Genomic DNA, 16,362 nt, shown 5'->3' with positions numbered 1-16,362 from the left:
CCATTGTATGAGTGCCCCTTGGCAGAGTTAAGTCATTGGAGATTATGCTTCTTGGCTTGCAAATGAGGTTCCCATACCCAACGCATTGGAGAAGCATAATGGTATTGTTGTGCGTCACGGATCTGGGCACCAGGGGGCAGTGTGCTCTAGCTGTGTAACATTTACCTGGACAGAGACTTGACCTCAATCCTCGTTCAGCTCAATTCAAAGTACGTTTTACGCAAACCTTTCTTCCTACCGACATCTGAAGCCTGCCACCGGTTAGCTTCCAGATCAAGAAAGTAAGTTGGGTCCGTTTCATCAAAGTCTCAACATCTGTTTTTGTGATGAGAAGTCCTGCAAACAAACACAAGGAGGATTTATTTATTTGTAAACAAATCGTATTATGAAAGAATGTTACAATTTCAATAATCTGCTTTTGGGCAGTGATATCTAATCTGCTGGAAAACTTAATAATGCTTATGTAGCAAAACTCTCACAAGTCTCTTTTCAGGAGGGACAGCCCCTCTTACCTCCCCTGAAGCCCCTCTTTCCTCTCCTGAAGCTCCTCTTTTCTAGGAGGTCGGAATGTTTGCTGGGTATGAGGGGATCGCAGGGTTCTACAGCCCTAAAAGTCCCGATAATGTGTATAGAAACAGCAGGAAGTTTGGTTTTATACAATATATATATATATATATATATATATATATATATACTTACAGCCAATCCTTGAAATGTGAAGCATTTATTTTATATATTTATATAAATTATATTACAAATCCTTCTAATCCCCTAATAAGTAATTAAGTTTCTTTTTGTAATGTCTATTAGAGCTAGATTTTGATGGCAATGCACGGTAGGTGTGCCACAACCTGTTTTTATACCACAATAGGACAACTTGTTGCCCCTTAATTCCAAAACTCTGGACACTTGGCAGGTGTGCCCCTGAGGCTAACATTCAGTCGTGAGCACAATGGCTCCATGGTTTGGGCAGCCGGTGCTATGTCGGCGTCGGAGAAAATGTACCTTAAACCTGACTCTCCGGGACCCCCCCCCCGCGATGAAACGCGACGGACAGTAATTGTTTCCTCTATTGACATACGTGACGCCATCAAAGGCCAGTGTGGAAGTGACAAATCCCAGCAGAGTGAATCCGAGGTCAGACAGGCTTTGCAACCTGGTTATGCAATTGAGTAGGGCATATATTTTGTGTACTTTAATATTTATTTGTTTTCTTACTTCTTATTGTTATCATTGTGTAGATCACTGGGATATCCACATACCCAGCAAACATTCTCTGAGTTCCTAGAAAAGAGGGATATCAGGGGAGGAAAGAAGGATTTTTGTCCTAAAGAGGGACTCTTGGTATGATGAGTGTTAGTAGCGGTGGAAGAAGTGCAATGTATGGCCTGGTAAAAGCATTAGGCAATATTTTATTAAGATGAAACTGGATCAAAGCGGGGGTAACGTGCTTATTCCAATTACATCGTTCACAACAGAAGTCAATAATCTTGCTTGATTTGATTGAAATTATCTCCTTGGTGCCAGAATTTCTGCAGTTTTGGCTTATAATAAATATAGCCAGCTGGCCCTGCTCTTTATATTATTCTAATGTCCTCGGTCCATATTAACATGCTGGCAGTAGTGTTGCCACCTAGTGGTGAGATTGTGCTTAGCATACACATCGGGAACAAACTGTGGTTTGTATAAAAGGATTATTTCCCAGGTACAGTTAGTGTATTACGTGATGGTGTTCCAGTCCTTGTTATCGCATTGTTGGGAGGCTATAAAATTGCACCAAAATCAAAGATATTGGCATGTCTTACTTTAATCCTTAAAGTGCACTTCTGGTGTAAACCAAATTGATCCCTATGTGTTAACCGCATGGTGATATAAGATTATTAGTAACCTGCGTCTATCTTTGTTGACATTATAGACAATGCTGGACACTGTGGTTGGGCAGCCGTGGTCCTCCTGTTGCCCTCAGTGTTGCGGCTGAGAACAGTGGGATTTGTAAACCTGCAGTAGCCCTCAGGCCGCTCCTGAGCTGGTGTTAATTGGCCCCCGGTTTAGCAGTTTGGGGTCTGCAGCGTGTGGAAGGCAGTAGACCTCTCTTTGGTCCCTAATGCTCTTGCACGGAGAAGTAGAGCAGATTGTGTTGAAGCAGAAGGCCGCTCTGTCGCCAGCCTGTCCTGTCTCCCAGCCGAAACCCCCTCCCGTCAAACAATGAGCCCATTCAGACCCAACCAGTGTTTTCAGTTATTAAGAAAACACCCGTCTCTGCTCGGTGACTTTAATCTTTAGGAATCTTTATTCCTGATTGTTCAGATACCCCGTCTCCATCCCACACCTCACTCATATGCATGTAATTATATGCAAAGATACATATACAAGCCCAAACGCAGAGGGCGTCCAACGTAATAAATAGTTACCTTGTTGCGTTATGGCTTCCAAACCATTTATTTATGAGAATTAACACGTAGTGTCCCCTTTTAGGATAGACAGTCCCTCTTTTGGGTCCAAATCCCTCAGTCCCCTTTTTCCTCCCCTGATGTACCTCTTTTCCATGAGCTCGGAACTTTTGCTGGGTATTAGGTTATCGCAGGGTCCTACAACCCTAAAAGCCTCAATAAGGTGTATAGGCAGCAGGAAATTTGGCTATATACATTAATTATATTATTTTCTAAATGCCTTATTTGGTTACATAAATATCTATCAACGGGTCACAGCCATTTAAAAAGTATTGGGGAAAGCCCCACCCTGGCCACGCCCACAACCACACCCTTAAAGCAGAAGTGTCCCTTTTTTGGCCATTTAAAAGTTTGAATTGTAACCTTTACAGAGCGATACTATAATCTGTATTATAGATATAGAAACATTCCGCATTTTATAGGTTAATATACTTTAACCCCGATTAAACACACTAATAACGCTTCCCAAATTACTATTAAAATAAACTCCGGCCACGGAGAAAATCACACAGAGGATAAATGTTAGGATGTGTTTTTCATTTCTTCCAAAAGCATAAAATCAAATTACATTGAAAGGCTAAAGAGGTTATCTGTCGGTACCCGTGTTTATTTCTGCACACGGAGTTATGTTTTCTGGTTTGGCATGCTGCCTGTGAAGTCTTAATTGAGGTTTATATAAATACATTTGATGCTTTAAATCATCACCGGCTTCACCGCAGAACGTAGGCCAATCTGTGGATATTCAACAATTTTTATATGTTTCTATTATCTGTTACACTTAAAACACACACACACACACACACACACACACACACACATATTTATATATATTGTTATTATTATAATTTTTATATATTGGCAATATTGTCTCTTTAGACCAGGCATGTCCAAACTTTTTTCGAAGAGTGCCAGATTTGATGAAATGAACATGTGCGAGGGCCGACCATTTTGCCTGACATTTTTTGAACCATTAAAATTAAATGCAAATTTAATTGGGCAACTTATCTGTGGGGCCTTATCAGTCCGGAACGCAGGCCGCAATTGGCCCGCGGGCCGGACTTTGGACATGCCTGCTTTAGACTAATCATTGCATAATCCATAAAAGCAAGTCTAAAATTATGGCAATTAGAGAATTAATTTGATTTTTTTGTATAGTATAAAAGCTACATATGGGCTAAAATATTTGGCTACGATTTAAGACACCAGTTGCAACAATTGTTCTCATTAGAAAAGGAATGTCTAAGTTTTTTCTGCAGTGGGCCACTTCATCAGAAATGCGTGCATTTATTTGTAATTTAAAGAAAATATGGCCCAAACTCCGCAACGATATGTAGTATAATTTATATGCATAGTGTATAATAAAATTGTAAAATAAAAAAAAATGTAATCGCTTGTAATTGGCATGATTAGGCTGCAGACATGATCGATGAGAATAACATGTTTGAGTTTATTTATTATTCAGATAGGTTGCGTAATGTTTAGATCACTCCCATTGGCCAGGAGTGGTCTGATGATCAGCCACACACTCCTGACTGGCCCTGCAGCAGTTTGAGCTGCTGCAGAGTCTGAAAGCTATTCACCTGGAAGCACCTTTGACTTGCTGCTGAAGACATTTATTTCACTCTTTGAATGCTGGTACTCCATAGGAGCACAACATGCCCTGTGATTTGGTCTCCACAGGCTAATGGGGAGTGAAGACAGAGCATTAACCCATAAAATAGAGTATTGAATTGAAGGGGCTGATGCTGCACGATCGCACTTATGGAGTGATTGTGTAGCAGGTGAGGGTCGGGCTGGTCCGAGGCAGCCGCTGCTACTGAGCCCGGCCAAGTAGCATTGCTCTCAGAAGCGCCCGCTACATTTTAACATAGGATGTATACATATGTCCACATACTGGGCAAGAATAAGTCCTTAAAGGTACGGGATGTTAATGTTTGCCTCAATGCAGAAGAGAAAAGAGAGAAAAATGACACAGAATAATAAGTAAATAAAAATTGTAATATTTTTTTTTTATGTTTTCATATCTAGATCCTAGGCTAGCCCTCTCACCAGCTCGCTATGAATGACGTGTTGGGGCCATCCTGGTAGCTGTATATTTTAATACCCCCCATATGGCCAGTGGTAGGTGTAGAAGATTTTACATTTGTTTCCTTAGTGTTAGGATCCGCACTAGGTCTGATACTAATGTTGCAGCTTGTGCTCCTACGAAGCATGTCTAAACCTTACAAGTGATTTTGCATGTTGTGGTTTGTCAGGAAGCTCCACAGTGGCTTAGAAAATTACAAAATGACATTAGCATTATTGCGGGATATTATTTTGTTTCCATTTTTTTCCCTTTTGTGGTATTACATAGAGTGTCTTGGTGGAGCATCATTTACTGAGCATAGTCTGTTCCCAATTCCCCTCGATTTCTGAGGATTATCTTATTTCAAGGCTGGCAGTCATGGATGATTGGGGAGGAATAACAACGCAACAACTGTGTTTGATGAAGCCTCTGCTTTCAATCAGTAGAGGTTTCCTCCAGCTTGGAATTTCTGTTTAGCTGTTCAGATTAACGGGATCGTGCTGCTAAAAGATTGGTAGCAGCCGTGACAGAGGTTTAAAGCCACGTGTTCGGTTCTTCAATGTGACGCTTGAAGGTGGTGCAAGAGAGTGCAAGGCTTGGGGAGTGGAGATGACAAACTGCAACGTTGTATTCACAATAACGTTACAACATGATGTGTTGACGTTTTTCATCAAGGTGCTTCTCCAAGGACAAGGATGTTGGTGGTGTTGGGTACTTGAGATGACTTACAGGTTTCGGGATTTGTGTCGGTGTTCTGTTTAAACTGGACAAACCTAGAAAAAATGGAACGTTGCACACGCTTTTAGGACCTTAGAGGTTCCTTCTTCAGATGGAATATGAAGAAGAGACAAGAAGGGACCTCTTAGGTCCTTAAAAGCCAATGCAACTTAACATATTGTTCTGTGTTAGCCCAATAAAATGTATCAACTTCACCTAAAGACTTCACTAGCCTTGAGTTCTGTTGATCCTTACTTTTTTGCCCAAATTGTTTATTGGCGAGTTTATTCAAGGATGATTGACCCGCACTGTCCTCCATGGTATAGTCCTTATGTATTGTGAACTTAATATTCATTATGTGTTAATGGTTGGACTCATTAATTATGTTTATTGGATAAAGCCATTCTTTTGGATAAAATAAGAGACGTTCCCCGTCTGTGTCCATCTGCGGAGATTAACTTGCAACACAAAGCAATAAGTAACATATCTTTTCGGACTGGCTTCCAACAGACAGCATGAGGTCAGCGGCCTGCAGCAGTCCTTTAAAAGTTAAAAAAACTACGGATTAAAAAGCCAAGAAGGACTTGACGCCAGGTATCATGATGTCATAAAAATTATGGAAAATAACCGCACCTAAAAAAAAAAAACCTTTGCGCATGTCAGACAAACGCCCCACCATCATCTGTTATTAGAGACGCGAGCCAACAACATAGATTTAATTCCTGATATCCCTCTGTAGTTTGTCCAACCAAAATAATCACAATAAATAGTGACTTTTAACATGCGCTGTGGGTTTGGACTCGTTCCCTGGAGGCTTTTTTTGCCAGATATGCCACACAAAAAATAGAAGAGGACCGTTTGGGATCAGTGTCCTCCATAATAACTCCAACCTCGGGTCGTCTTAGTCTGTCCATTCTAGTCTCGTCATATCCCCAAATATTGTTGGCGCTGTATAAATAAAAGATAACAATATAAAGTCATATTTTAGTGAGGTTTGGCTTCCTTTATCTACAATTTGCTAGTTTACCAACAAACCTGCGCCGGCTCGCGTTACAAACCGCGATAAAGATTACATTAAAAATGAAGCGTCGGTCAAGCAGAGTCCAGGAAGGTTTGGTGTTAAAGTAACATTTAGAATTAACGGCAGACTTACGCCAGGCGGTTTATGTTTTGATGAGATTTAAGAGATTTTTAATTGATTCACCTTAAGCCGTCCCTTTTTTTTTTTTAAACAAAAACCAGGACTCCGTGGTGTTGACCGATATTCCTTTTTTTTTTTTCTAGAAAGGTTTCATTTTCTTTAATCCCCAAAATGCCGGTGTCAGCTCTTAAAGAAAGCTGTTTGGATTGCTCTAAGCGGGTCAGAGTACGGTATCTGTATTATAGGTTATCTGTTTGGTCAGCAGCAAAATGCTGACCTAATGCCCAAGACTATCCAATTCACCTTATCTCCTGATGACTTGGGCTTTTCTATTATTCTTCTTCTTCTTAATGATTTATTCACCTAAGTTGGAGCTTTGGGGGGGGGGGAGATTTCCAAAATTAAAAATAAATAAACCCGTATTAAATCACTAAATATACTTTTCTTTTTTTGCTCTTGGTTTATCGGATCTAGAAATTGATGACGTTGGGGTGGATAGAAGGAGCGAGTGTGGTATTCTTGTGAGGGGTTTCAGAACTGGTGATAGACAACCAATGTATTGCTAGATGTCCAGCCATAGGGGGCCAAGAAATCGCTGCTTTGATTTGGGGGATCGGGATGTCTATAGAACTTCACATTTTTTGCCTAGCATCCCATCCCTGTATGATAAGTTCCAAGGTGTTGTACATTGAGGGTAATCAGGAACATTTGGAACTAACTTGGATCAGAGTCTAGAATCTGGAATAAAAATTGCTTTTCTAGCTCACAATACTGTCCGTTATGAATGACCAAGTTTCTCCAAAATGGAGGGCTCAGCTGACCCTGTATAATGGATAAGTCAAAGTGTAAGGAGACTTTGAAGAGATCTCACATGTTCATCTATATGTTATCCATGGCCAGGTAAGCTTTTTCCTTAAGACACTCCAACATAGACGATTTGGCAACGTGACCCCAGATGGGGGAGGCTTCATTTGGGATTTCCAATGCATGGGCAACCACTGTCCGCGTGTCTGACTACTTCCAACATTTCTAAGACGTTGGTGTGGATCCACAGTGAAAGCTGACCCTGTGCGATGTTTCTTGTCGTTAAACAGGTGCTCAGATCATCGATCTGATGATGCTGGTAATCGACGTGACAAAGGGGATGCAGACGCAGTCCGCCGAATGCCTGGTTATCGGTCAAATAGCCTGCCACAAAATGGTCGTGGTCCTCAACAAAATTGACTTGCTGCCGGAGAACAAGAGGCAGCCGGCTATTGAGAAGATGACCAAAAAGATGCAGAAAACTCTGGAGAACACAAAGTAAGATATAGGGCAAAAGGGGAGGGTGTGTGTGTGGGGGGGTATTCTTTTCTGCCCTCGACAAACAATGTCATCAGCCACTGGGATAGCTCCAGCTGATGATCGATCAAACAAGACCCCCCATTGTCTTATGCCGTAGGTGCCCCCATTGATTTCAGTGGGAGCATTACCCTGACGCTGATTGGCTGCTTCAAGCAACCAATCAGTGGCGCAGATCGTCGGACCAGGAGAGAAGCAGCAGCTTCTCCCTAAGATAAGTGCTTTTTTATCTTTATGAAGAATGCATATTACAGGGTTTAAACCGACTCTATTCTATGGAGGAGCTTCCTGGGACATTAAGTTGTCTCGTTAAGTTTCCCATCGGACCTCTAGGAACTATACAGCCTTCTCGGCCTGTAAGGAAGGAACCCCTCGCATTTTTCTCTTCCCCAGTCCGTTGGGCGGTTTATTATTATTTGTTAAAACGAAGACACCTGTTTCAACATTTATTCTTCTTCTTCCATGCAATGTTCGTTTTTTCGGCTGTTTGGATTAAATGTAATTGAATTTCCCCAAGCTTTGTTGTTAATCTCCGGGACTCTCTGAACGAATGTTCCCAATCAGGGCCGCAGGCAAACGGATTACTCTCATTGGAAGTCACCGTTGTAAAATTCAATACGTATCAGAGAGGCATGTCGAGATTCCTTACTAATCCACCCGGGTTCTGCGTCTCCCGCTCCGACGCAAGCCTAACTTCTTTCCTCTATTGTTCTTAACCGATCCCTTTCATACCTGCAGACGGATCCGGCGCGGCTTCTCCGTATCCCACTTCAAATGAAATAAGACAGCCCCCCCCTCCGGATACCTTATAGACCTTCCTGTAACCCCCCAACACTTACATGCAAACCCCCTGTGCCAAAGTCTGTGGCCAATGACCCTTACGGTGTAAGAACAAAACGTTCAATGCTTCATGGCCTAAAGTTTTAATAAAAAAGCACTGAACAGGGGATTTGCATCTGATCACCGTCTGCGAAAAAACGTAATTTAAAAGTTAGTTTTTTTTTTTCTTCATATGAAAAATAGATTTTTAGATTTTGGTCCCGAAGTGGGACTTTTTATCCTAATCATGGACAGTTAGGTGGTATGCAATATATTTATGTGTATCTGAGTAACAAGCTGCATTATTCTGATTCGTAGCTGATGGGCCGCAGCTTTCTGGAGTGGCTAGTTTTTTTGGATGCCTCCGTCAAGGGGTAAACCGGGTTTAAACGCCCCTACGACCAATGGGTTATTCACTTTTGGAGGAGCCCTGAAAGGTTAAAACACGTGTCATTGTTTAGGAAATGGCAACAAGTTTTTTTAAACGTTTCGCTGCTTTTTTGATCTCCTTTCTCCCTTTAGCTTCCGTGTCGGGGTTTGTATATGTGTAATAAGAGCGTCTCTGTGCACATCAGGGGGTACTTTGTGTTTCTTGACCATCGTAGCGGGCGATATTCGCCATGCTGGGCCTGAGACTACCTCACAGCGGAATGGGCTCCCAAATGTCTCCACATGTGGAGCCAATAAGGAGACAACCAATCCATGAACAATAAAAGGGGCCTCCATCTTGTCTGGTTTTGCGGGTCTCGGTAAATATCCACAGTTGTCTGTGTTAACCCTTTCTACTTTGCAGTTTCAATTCTGATCTGGGCATTTTTGGGTAGCTCGAGCTAATTTAAAGAGAAATAAAATTAAAAAAAATAGAACTATTAGAATATTTGCAGTCTTGGTCATCCTGCCTTATTATTGGTTTCAGGTTTGAGGGGTCTTTGATCATTCCTGTGGCAGCGAAGCCCGGGGGACCAGAGGCTTCCGAGTCTGTGCAGGCTCAAGGGATAACCGGACTTATAGAGGTGAGTGAGAGATTAGGGCCTCGTGCCCGGACGCTGGTGGACGCCGAGTCCTATCTCATTTTTCATGGCTATAAATTAGCTATTTTTTATACTCCCTTTTTATACTTTTTTGTATTCCTGCTATTTACACTAATGGAGTAAAAAACAAACCGAATGGCTTAGTATCTTGAAAGCGATTGAGACCCAAGAATTATACCTAGCGCTCTTAGTCTGAAGTTTATTTTAAATGTACTTAATGTAAAACCGGCTGATACGTGTCACCATAATGTCCATATAAAAACCTCAAGAAAATACAATTTTACTTCTTGTAACCAACCAGAGGATAAATGCTCTGTAGTGTTGAACAAAACCCTCCCATTTTTTAGTTTATTTTGATTAAATTATACCATTCTATCATTTCTTGTTTGGTGGCGAATCACGTGACCCTCTGTCTGCTTCCTCCCTGCTAACTAAAATAAAGCGAGGGCTCTGTTTATGGCGGAGTTTTTCCATAGAGGTCGGGATGTGCCGGAGGGCCGCAGTCTCTAGTTGGGTTGCTGATTACACTTCGGTATCTGTGGTAATACATTTCTCACCCGCCTAGAGCGGAATGGGCTAAAGAAACATTTTCTTTGTAGAGCTTTTACACAAACCGCTTGTAAATAATGCGACGATGCAAGCTGTCGTGTTTTATTTATGTCTTGTAAGTGAGTAGTGATGGTTGGGTGGGGGTACCACGGAAAATATTTTTCTCGAACCCATCTATTCCAATATATATATATTTATATACATTACTATATATATAAATATTAATGGGAATTATTATTATTTATTTAATAGAAAAGTTGATAGGTAAATTGGTTTTAATCTATTTTAAGTAAATTCGATGAGACATGGATGGATGTGTACATTGGGGATCCCAGAAGATGGAGTTTTACACTTTTACTACTTCACACGGAACCTCAAATTTTAGGGGTATTAAGCTGCGTAAAGTCTTTGTTTTAACATTTTGTGTTTTAGTGATTTTTGACAATTAACAAAATACTTTTCTGTTTGTTTTTTTTTTTTTCCCATGGCTTTTAATCGAAATGAATAATCTATATTATTGGAAAATTCTCGCTAATCCCGATACTCTTTTCCGTGGCCTCTCTTTGCTTCCTTGCACTCTAAATGACCTCTCGTGTGTATTTTTCCCCCCTTCTGTGTCAGGTCTTGAAGTCTCAAGCCTACCTTCCCCAGAGAGACCCCTCGGGGCCCTTTCTCATGGCTGTTGACCACTGTTTCTCAATCAAAGGTCAGGGCACGGTGATGACAGGGACCATCTTATCTGGATCCGTCAACGTCAATGACAACGTGGAGATCCCAGCACTGAAGGTAAGAACTCGTCCTCCTCGATAAGTTTAGCGTACACATAAAGCACAGAGCTCCGACCTCAACGTAAAGACACAATGCACGTACTGGACGGTATAATAATCCTGTTTATGGTAAGATTGTGATGCGTAAACCTTTTAAATGTAATTCTTCTTTGTGGAATTCAAGGTACCAATAAAATGTTCTAGTAATCATTACTAGATTACTAATCATTACTTTCACCAGAGTATACGTGGATGCGGTACATATGATGTAATCAAGGTGACATAGTAACATTTATTCTTCAATATGATTTACAATTGAATTGTTTCATTATTTGTAAAGATATAAATGTATTTATCTATCTATATTATATATACAACCACACACACACACACACACACACACTACTGTTTAAAAGTTTGGGTTCACTAAGAAATGTCCATGTTTTTGAAAGAAAGGTAAATTTTGTCCATTAAAATAACATGAAAAAGATCAAAAATCCAGTGCAGATGTGGTTAAAGTTGTAAATCACTATTGTAGCTGGAAACGGCTGTTTTTTAATGGAGTCTCTTCATAGGCCTACAGAGGCCCTTTATCACTCCCATCACTCCTGGGTTCCAATGGCCCTTTATCACTCCCATCACTCCTGGATTCCAATGGCCCTTTATCACTCCCATCACTCCTGGGTTCCAATGGCCCTTTATCACTCCCATCACTCCTGGATTCCAATGGCCCTTTATCACTCCCATCACTCCTGGGTTCCAATGGCCCTTTATCACTCCCATCACTCCTGTGTTCCAATGGCCCTTTATCACTCCCATCACTCCTGGGTTTCAATGGCCCTTTATCACTCCCATCACTCCTGTGTTCCAATGGCCCTTTATCATTCCTGGGTTCCAATGGCACGTTGTGTTCTCTGATCCAAGTTTAAGTTTAAAAGGCTAATTGATCATAAAAAACCCTTTTGTAATTATGTTACAGCCAGAAATGTCCTTGTTTTCCATGGAAACAGTTAAGTGACCCCAAACTAATGCCCAGATGCAGTAAAATCTTGCATTGATTTGCCTCATTCCTTTATCAATTGTCTGTTTCTCTGAAATAAAAATCATGTCTCGGTTATTTTAGTTCTTAAGGTTCTAGCGGATATTTTGATAGACTCTCTCACTGTGAGCTCTTTAAGGACCACCAAACAGGCAGTGAAGCCCCTAACACTTGGAAGCCTTAGAAGAGGACTTGTTACTACCAAAGTTCCTGACTCAGTCTGACCGACTCACTTACCCGGCACTTAGGAAGCCGTGAGTGACAGGCCGTGCCCAGCGGGCATTAAGACAGAACCTTTCAAAATAAAGAAACTACAGAAAAAAAGCACATTAGCCAAAGAAAGTTATTTGTTTTTTTTCTCCCCAGCTTCTTTTTAATCGAGTTTGACATCCTTGACTGAATGAACCAGCTTAAGGAAGGGTCAGTGCGCTTTTAAACTGGAAGTCACCCTCCCAATCACAACATATCTCAAATCATAAGCAGATAGGAGCCACGCGGGTAAGCGTTTCTCCCGCATAGTTTAACCCACGAGAGGGGCTGATCACAGACTTAACCCTTTCAGTGGCAGCTAACGGACGTCTCTACGTTTTTTGCGAACAAGATGTCATTTTTAGGAGAATATAACTTCATTACGTTCAAGATCATCTTGATAAAAGTTTTAATCCCGCACTGAAACATTGATTTTATTAAGTAAGTTGGACCAGGGCAAATATTTTACATAAGGGCTGAGTGCAAGCGCAGTGATTATATATATATATATATATATATATATATATATATATATATATATATATATATATATTCATAAATATATAATTCATATATATATATATAAAAAAAATATATATATATATATATATATATGAACAAGGCAGCTGCCATTCATTTATTATTCTTCATGCGGCCGGACGGGGATGGCTTCTTGATGCTATCACAGTGTTTGTAGGAGCCGGGTGGGAGGTAAGGAGTAATCTTGCCTCTGAAAAGCCTGCGCAGGGATAGGTTTTATTGATTTGTAAGAAGGAGACCGTGCGTGGCAGATTTAAAACTTAAATCCTTTGTGTGTCCTCCCTGGGACACGGCACGTATTGTTCTGCTGGAGAATCCATTCTTTGCAACTCCATTGCTTGGCCACCTACAAAATAATCCCAATTATGTTACCGCAAGTGTGGCAGGTGTGTTGGTGACTTATAAAGACCGGCGCGACCCAAGGGTCTTTAAGAAGGCCCCCTGGACAGCCGCATAGCTTAGCATAAGGATGTGTCAGCTCTCTTAAAGCTTATAGTTGCTGAGAACTATAGTACTTTTCATCTTCAACCAGAAGTAGACGCTGTAGCTGCTCTGGTGATTCTCGCTGCTGATTGGCTACTTGAAGCAGCCAATCAGTGGTAGCATAGCTCTCTCATTGTAATCAATGGGAGCGCTTGCGCCATATGGAATTGGTGTAGACCCCCGCCTGCAGCGTTAGCTGGCGCTGGAACGTATATCATGCGTTTGACCAAACGGGGTGCTAAAAGGGTCAAATGTATACAGAGGGGATTCTGCAGCCCCCCAATCATTCGCAATGGGGAAACCATGAAAATGATGGGCGGTTTTTGCCCTTAATAAACCCTTTATTTGAAGAAAAGAACAAAAAAATATATACGTTCATTATAAGAGCTGTGACAGCTCGGAATGCTTCAAAAATTATCTAATAAAGAGATAAATAGCTTTTATTATTTTTTCTAAAATATAATGGAAAGAGATACATGAAAACCTGGATCTATTTAAGAAAAAAAACAAACACAGAGGCGCGTCATCTCACATCTACGTCGATTGGGAGATTTTCCCTTTCGTTTTATACGCGATGAACCTTGTACTTTAATGATCTAATAATATTTTCTTCATTTTTTAATATTTACGAGGATACTCCAAGGCGGAAAACTCTTTTACCAGATTCCCATCTAGCCCTTTGAAGAATCATTTTAATTACGCGGCGGGTTATATTTCAGAATGTCGTGAAAAAACTCTTGTTGGTGGAGATTAAAGGACCAGTGACCTGCAAATTGGAGCCATTACTCAGAACAACTGCCGTCAGCCGTCACATCTTTGTCTGCTCCGTGTTTGAGGATTATTTTGAGGGATGAACTCATGTGAACGATCCAAATCCTGTCCCCCCCCCACCCCTCCAGCTCTCAAACCCCTATCCCATTCACAAATAAGCAAGAGGCTGCGGCATTCTGCAGAAATTAAAATAAAGCCAGCCAAAGAATGGAGTATTGTGGAGCTATTCCGGACATGAAAGACGGATACAATCAGATACAATCAGAAATGATAGGAGCGTTTTGAAAGATTGATTGTCTGTCTATGGGAGAGGATGCAGAGGAGGTGGTTCAGACTAACTCTCGTCTTTGTGTTCTGTGCTTTAGATTCCAGAAGACTTTTTTTTTATCTCGATATAATTGTAGCACCAGATCATTCCACAAGAAAGGTGCTATTTGCCCTTCTTCTTGGCGGTATCTCCGCACATGCTATTACTCCGTTTCTTGGTAAAGTCTTGGAACTGAGATCTTATTGATGAAATTTACTTGTTTCACTTTAAAAGAATGGCCACTGGTTTCCATGTTATATCTTCCCACGATGCATTGGAGAGAGAGACAGGTCTTTCGTTCTTTCTTTCCTTCTCATTTTCCTTCTCATTTTCCTTTCTTCTCCTACCTTTCCTTTTCCGTCTCCTTCTCCTCCTTTTCCTTTCTTTCCTTCTCATTTTCCCTTTCCTTTCTATTCTTCTCCTCCTTTTCCTTTCTATTCTTCTCCTCCTTTTCCTTTCTTTCCGTCTCCTCCTTTTCCTTTCTAGTCTCCTCCTTTTCCTTTCTATTCTTCTCCTCCTCTTCCTTTCTATTCTTCTCCTCCTTTTCCTTTCTTTCTATTCTCTTCCTTTTCCTTTCTAGTCTCCTCCTTTTCCTTTCTATTCTCCTCCTTTTCCTTTCTATTCTCCTCCCTTTCCTTTCTATTCTTCTCCTCCTTTTCCTTTCTTTCCGTCTCCTCCCTTTCCTTTCTTTCCGTCTCCTCCTTTTCCTTTCTATTCTTATGAGAAAGGAGAAATCATCTTAGTCTTTGAATGGATAGACAGTAAGAAGCGCTGCATAAATTATTGGCGCTACATAAATAAATGATGATAATAATAGGAAACGTGGCTCTCACGTTTCAGGATTCTTGCATGGGGCCTTTTTTTTTTTTTTTTTTAGCTGTTAATGCCCATCCATGCGAAAAGTCCCAAGAAACCTGCTTATCACAAATATTTTTAGATATTTTTTTTTTTAAATAATTGTAAAGCAAATTCCAGATGAAACACCTGCAGAAGGTGGGGGTGGTATATACACGAAACAGCCTCCCAGCAGAAGTGAATTTAAACTTGCATGGCATATACAAATGACTCCTGTTTATTCTCCATGCCGTTAATTCCCTTTTCTAACCATTTTTACACTCTTTATTTTGTCTCTTGTTCAGATACCATTCCTGATCTGTAAATGGAATCGGTTAGAACTCTTAACTCGTTCTCATCTTTGACTTTACTGTGAGGGTGGTAGATAAGTGGAACCGCCTCCCAGCAGTAAGGGAATTTAAACATGCTTGGGATCGGGATGTGGCTCCTGAATTTAAGACGAGACCAATGACTGACAGCAGGAAAAAACGGGCTGAATATATGGGGCCTGATCAGCGGGGAAACTTATATAACCTGCCCCCTGTGCAGACCAGCGCCAAACATCGCGGGCTGATACTTTGCTTTCTTAGTGATTTTTCATACTTTTTGGATACGTTTTCCGATTCATTAATAGGAGCCGGAATTCTGGATGACCGCTTCAAAGTACGTCTGCTGCTTTGTCTCCCAGCTGCCTTCGCACTGTCTCATCGGCTGTGTGTCTTCCGTGGAGTTTTGTGTGGTCCGCTAAGTGTTTAAGAACATCCTTTCATGGCTGGCCTTTATTCTGATTTATGTAGCCCCCTTGCCGGCTAGGAGGTTAGATTTGTCATATCGTACAGAGCAATGTGCGTGTCTTTATTTAGTCTGTTTATTCTCCGTGCCGTTAATCACTTCTTTAACCATTTTTAAAACTCTTTATCTTTTCTGTTATGGAAAAGCTTAGAACTCAGCACTCATACTCAAGTTTTATTTCACTGAGAGGGTGGTAGATGAGTGAAACAGCCTCCCAGCAGACATGGTAGAGGATAATACAGCAAGGGGATTTAAACATGCATGGGATCGGCATATGGCTCCTGAATCTAAGACGAGACCAACGACTGATTAAGGCTTGCGTCTTTACAAGAAGAAAGAAGGGCAGACTAGACGGGGGCCGAATACTTTTATTTGCCATTAAATTCTTTGTTTCTGTGTAGGCTGTGCAGACAGCTGTCTGCTTTTGCCACAGCGAGAGAGAGAACGGTACTTCAACCTTGTCGGCT

General features: G+C 41.1%; 1 protein-coding gene across 1 annotated transcript in view; it reads left to right on the top strand.

The window, feature by feature from the left end:
* The window catches only part of EEFSEC (eukaryotic elongation factor, selenocysteine-tRNA specific), a 66,050-nt gene that overhangs the window by 6,270 nt on the left and 43,418 nt on the right, over positions 1 to 16,362 (top strand). Inside the window, exons 2-4 of the mRNA XM_053469583.1 lie at positions 7,468 to 7,675; positions 9,450 to 9,546; positions 10,735 to 10,899. Of these exons, the coding sequence (XP_053325558.1) occupies positions 7,468 to 7,675; positions 9,450 to 9,546; positions 10,735 to 10,899 (470 nt within the window). The remainder of the gene's footprint in view (positions 1 to 7,467; positions 7,676 to 9,449; positions 9,547 to 10,734; positions 10,900 to 16,362) is intronic.

This window comes from Spea bombifrons, chromosome 6, assembly GCF_027358695.1.
Source record: "Spea bombifrons isolate aSpeBom1 chromosome 6, aSpeBom1.2.pri, whole genome shotgun sequence".
NCBI classification, from domain to species: Eukaryota; Metazoa; Chordata; class Amphibia; order Anura; family Pelobatidae; genus Spea; species Spea bombifrons.
This window is presented reverse-complemented; position numbering and strand designations above follow the sequence as displayed.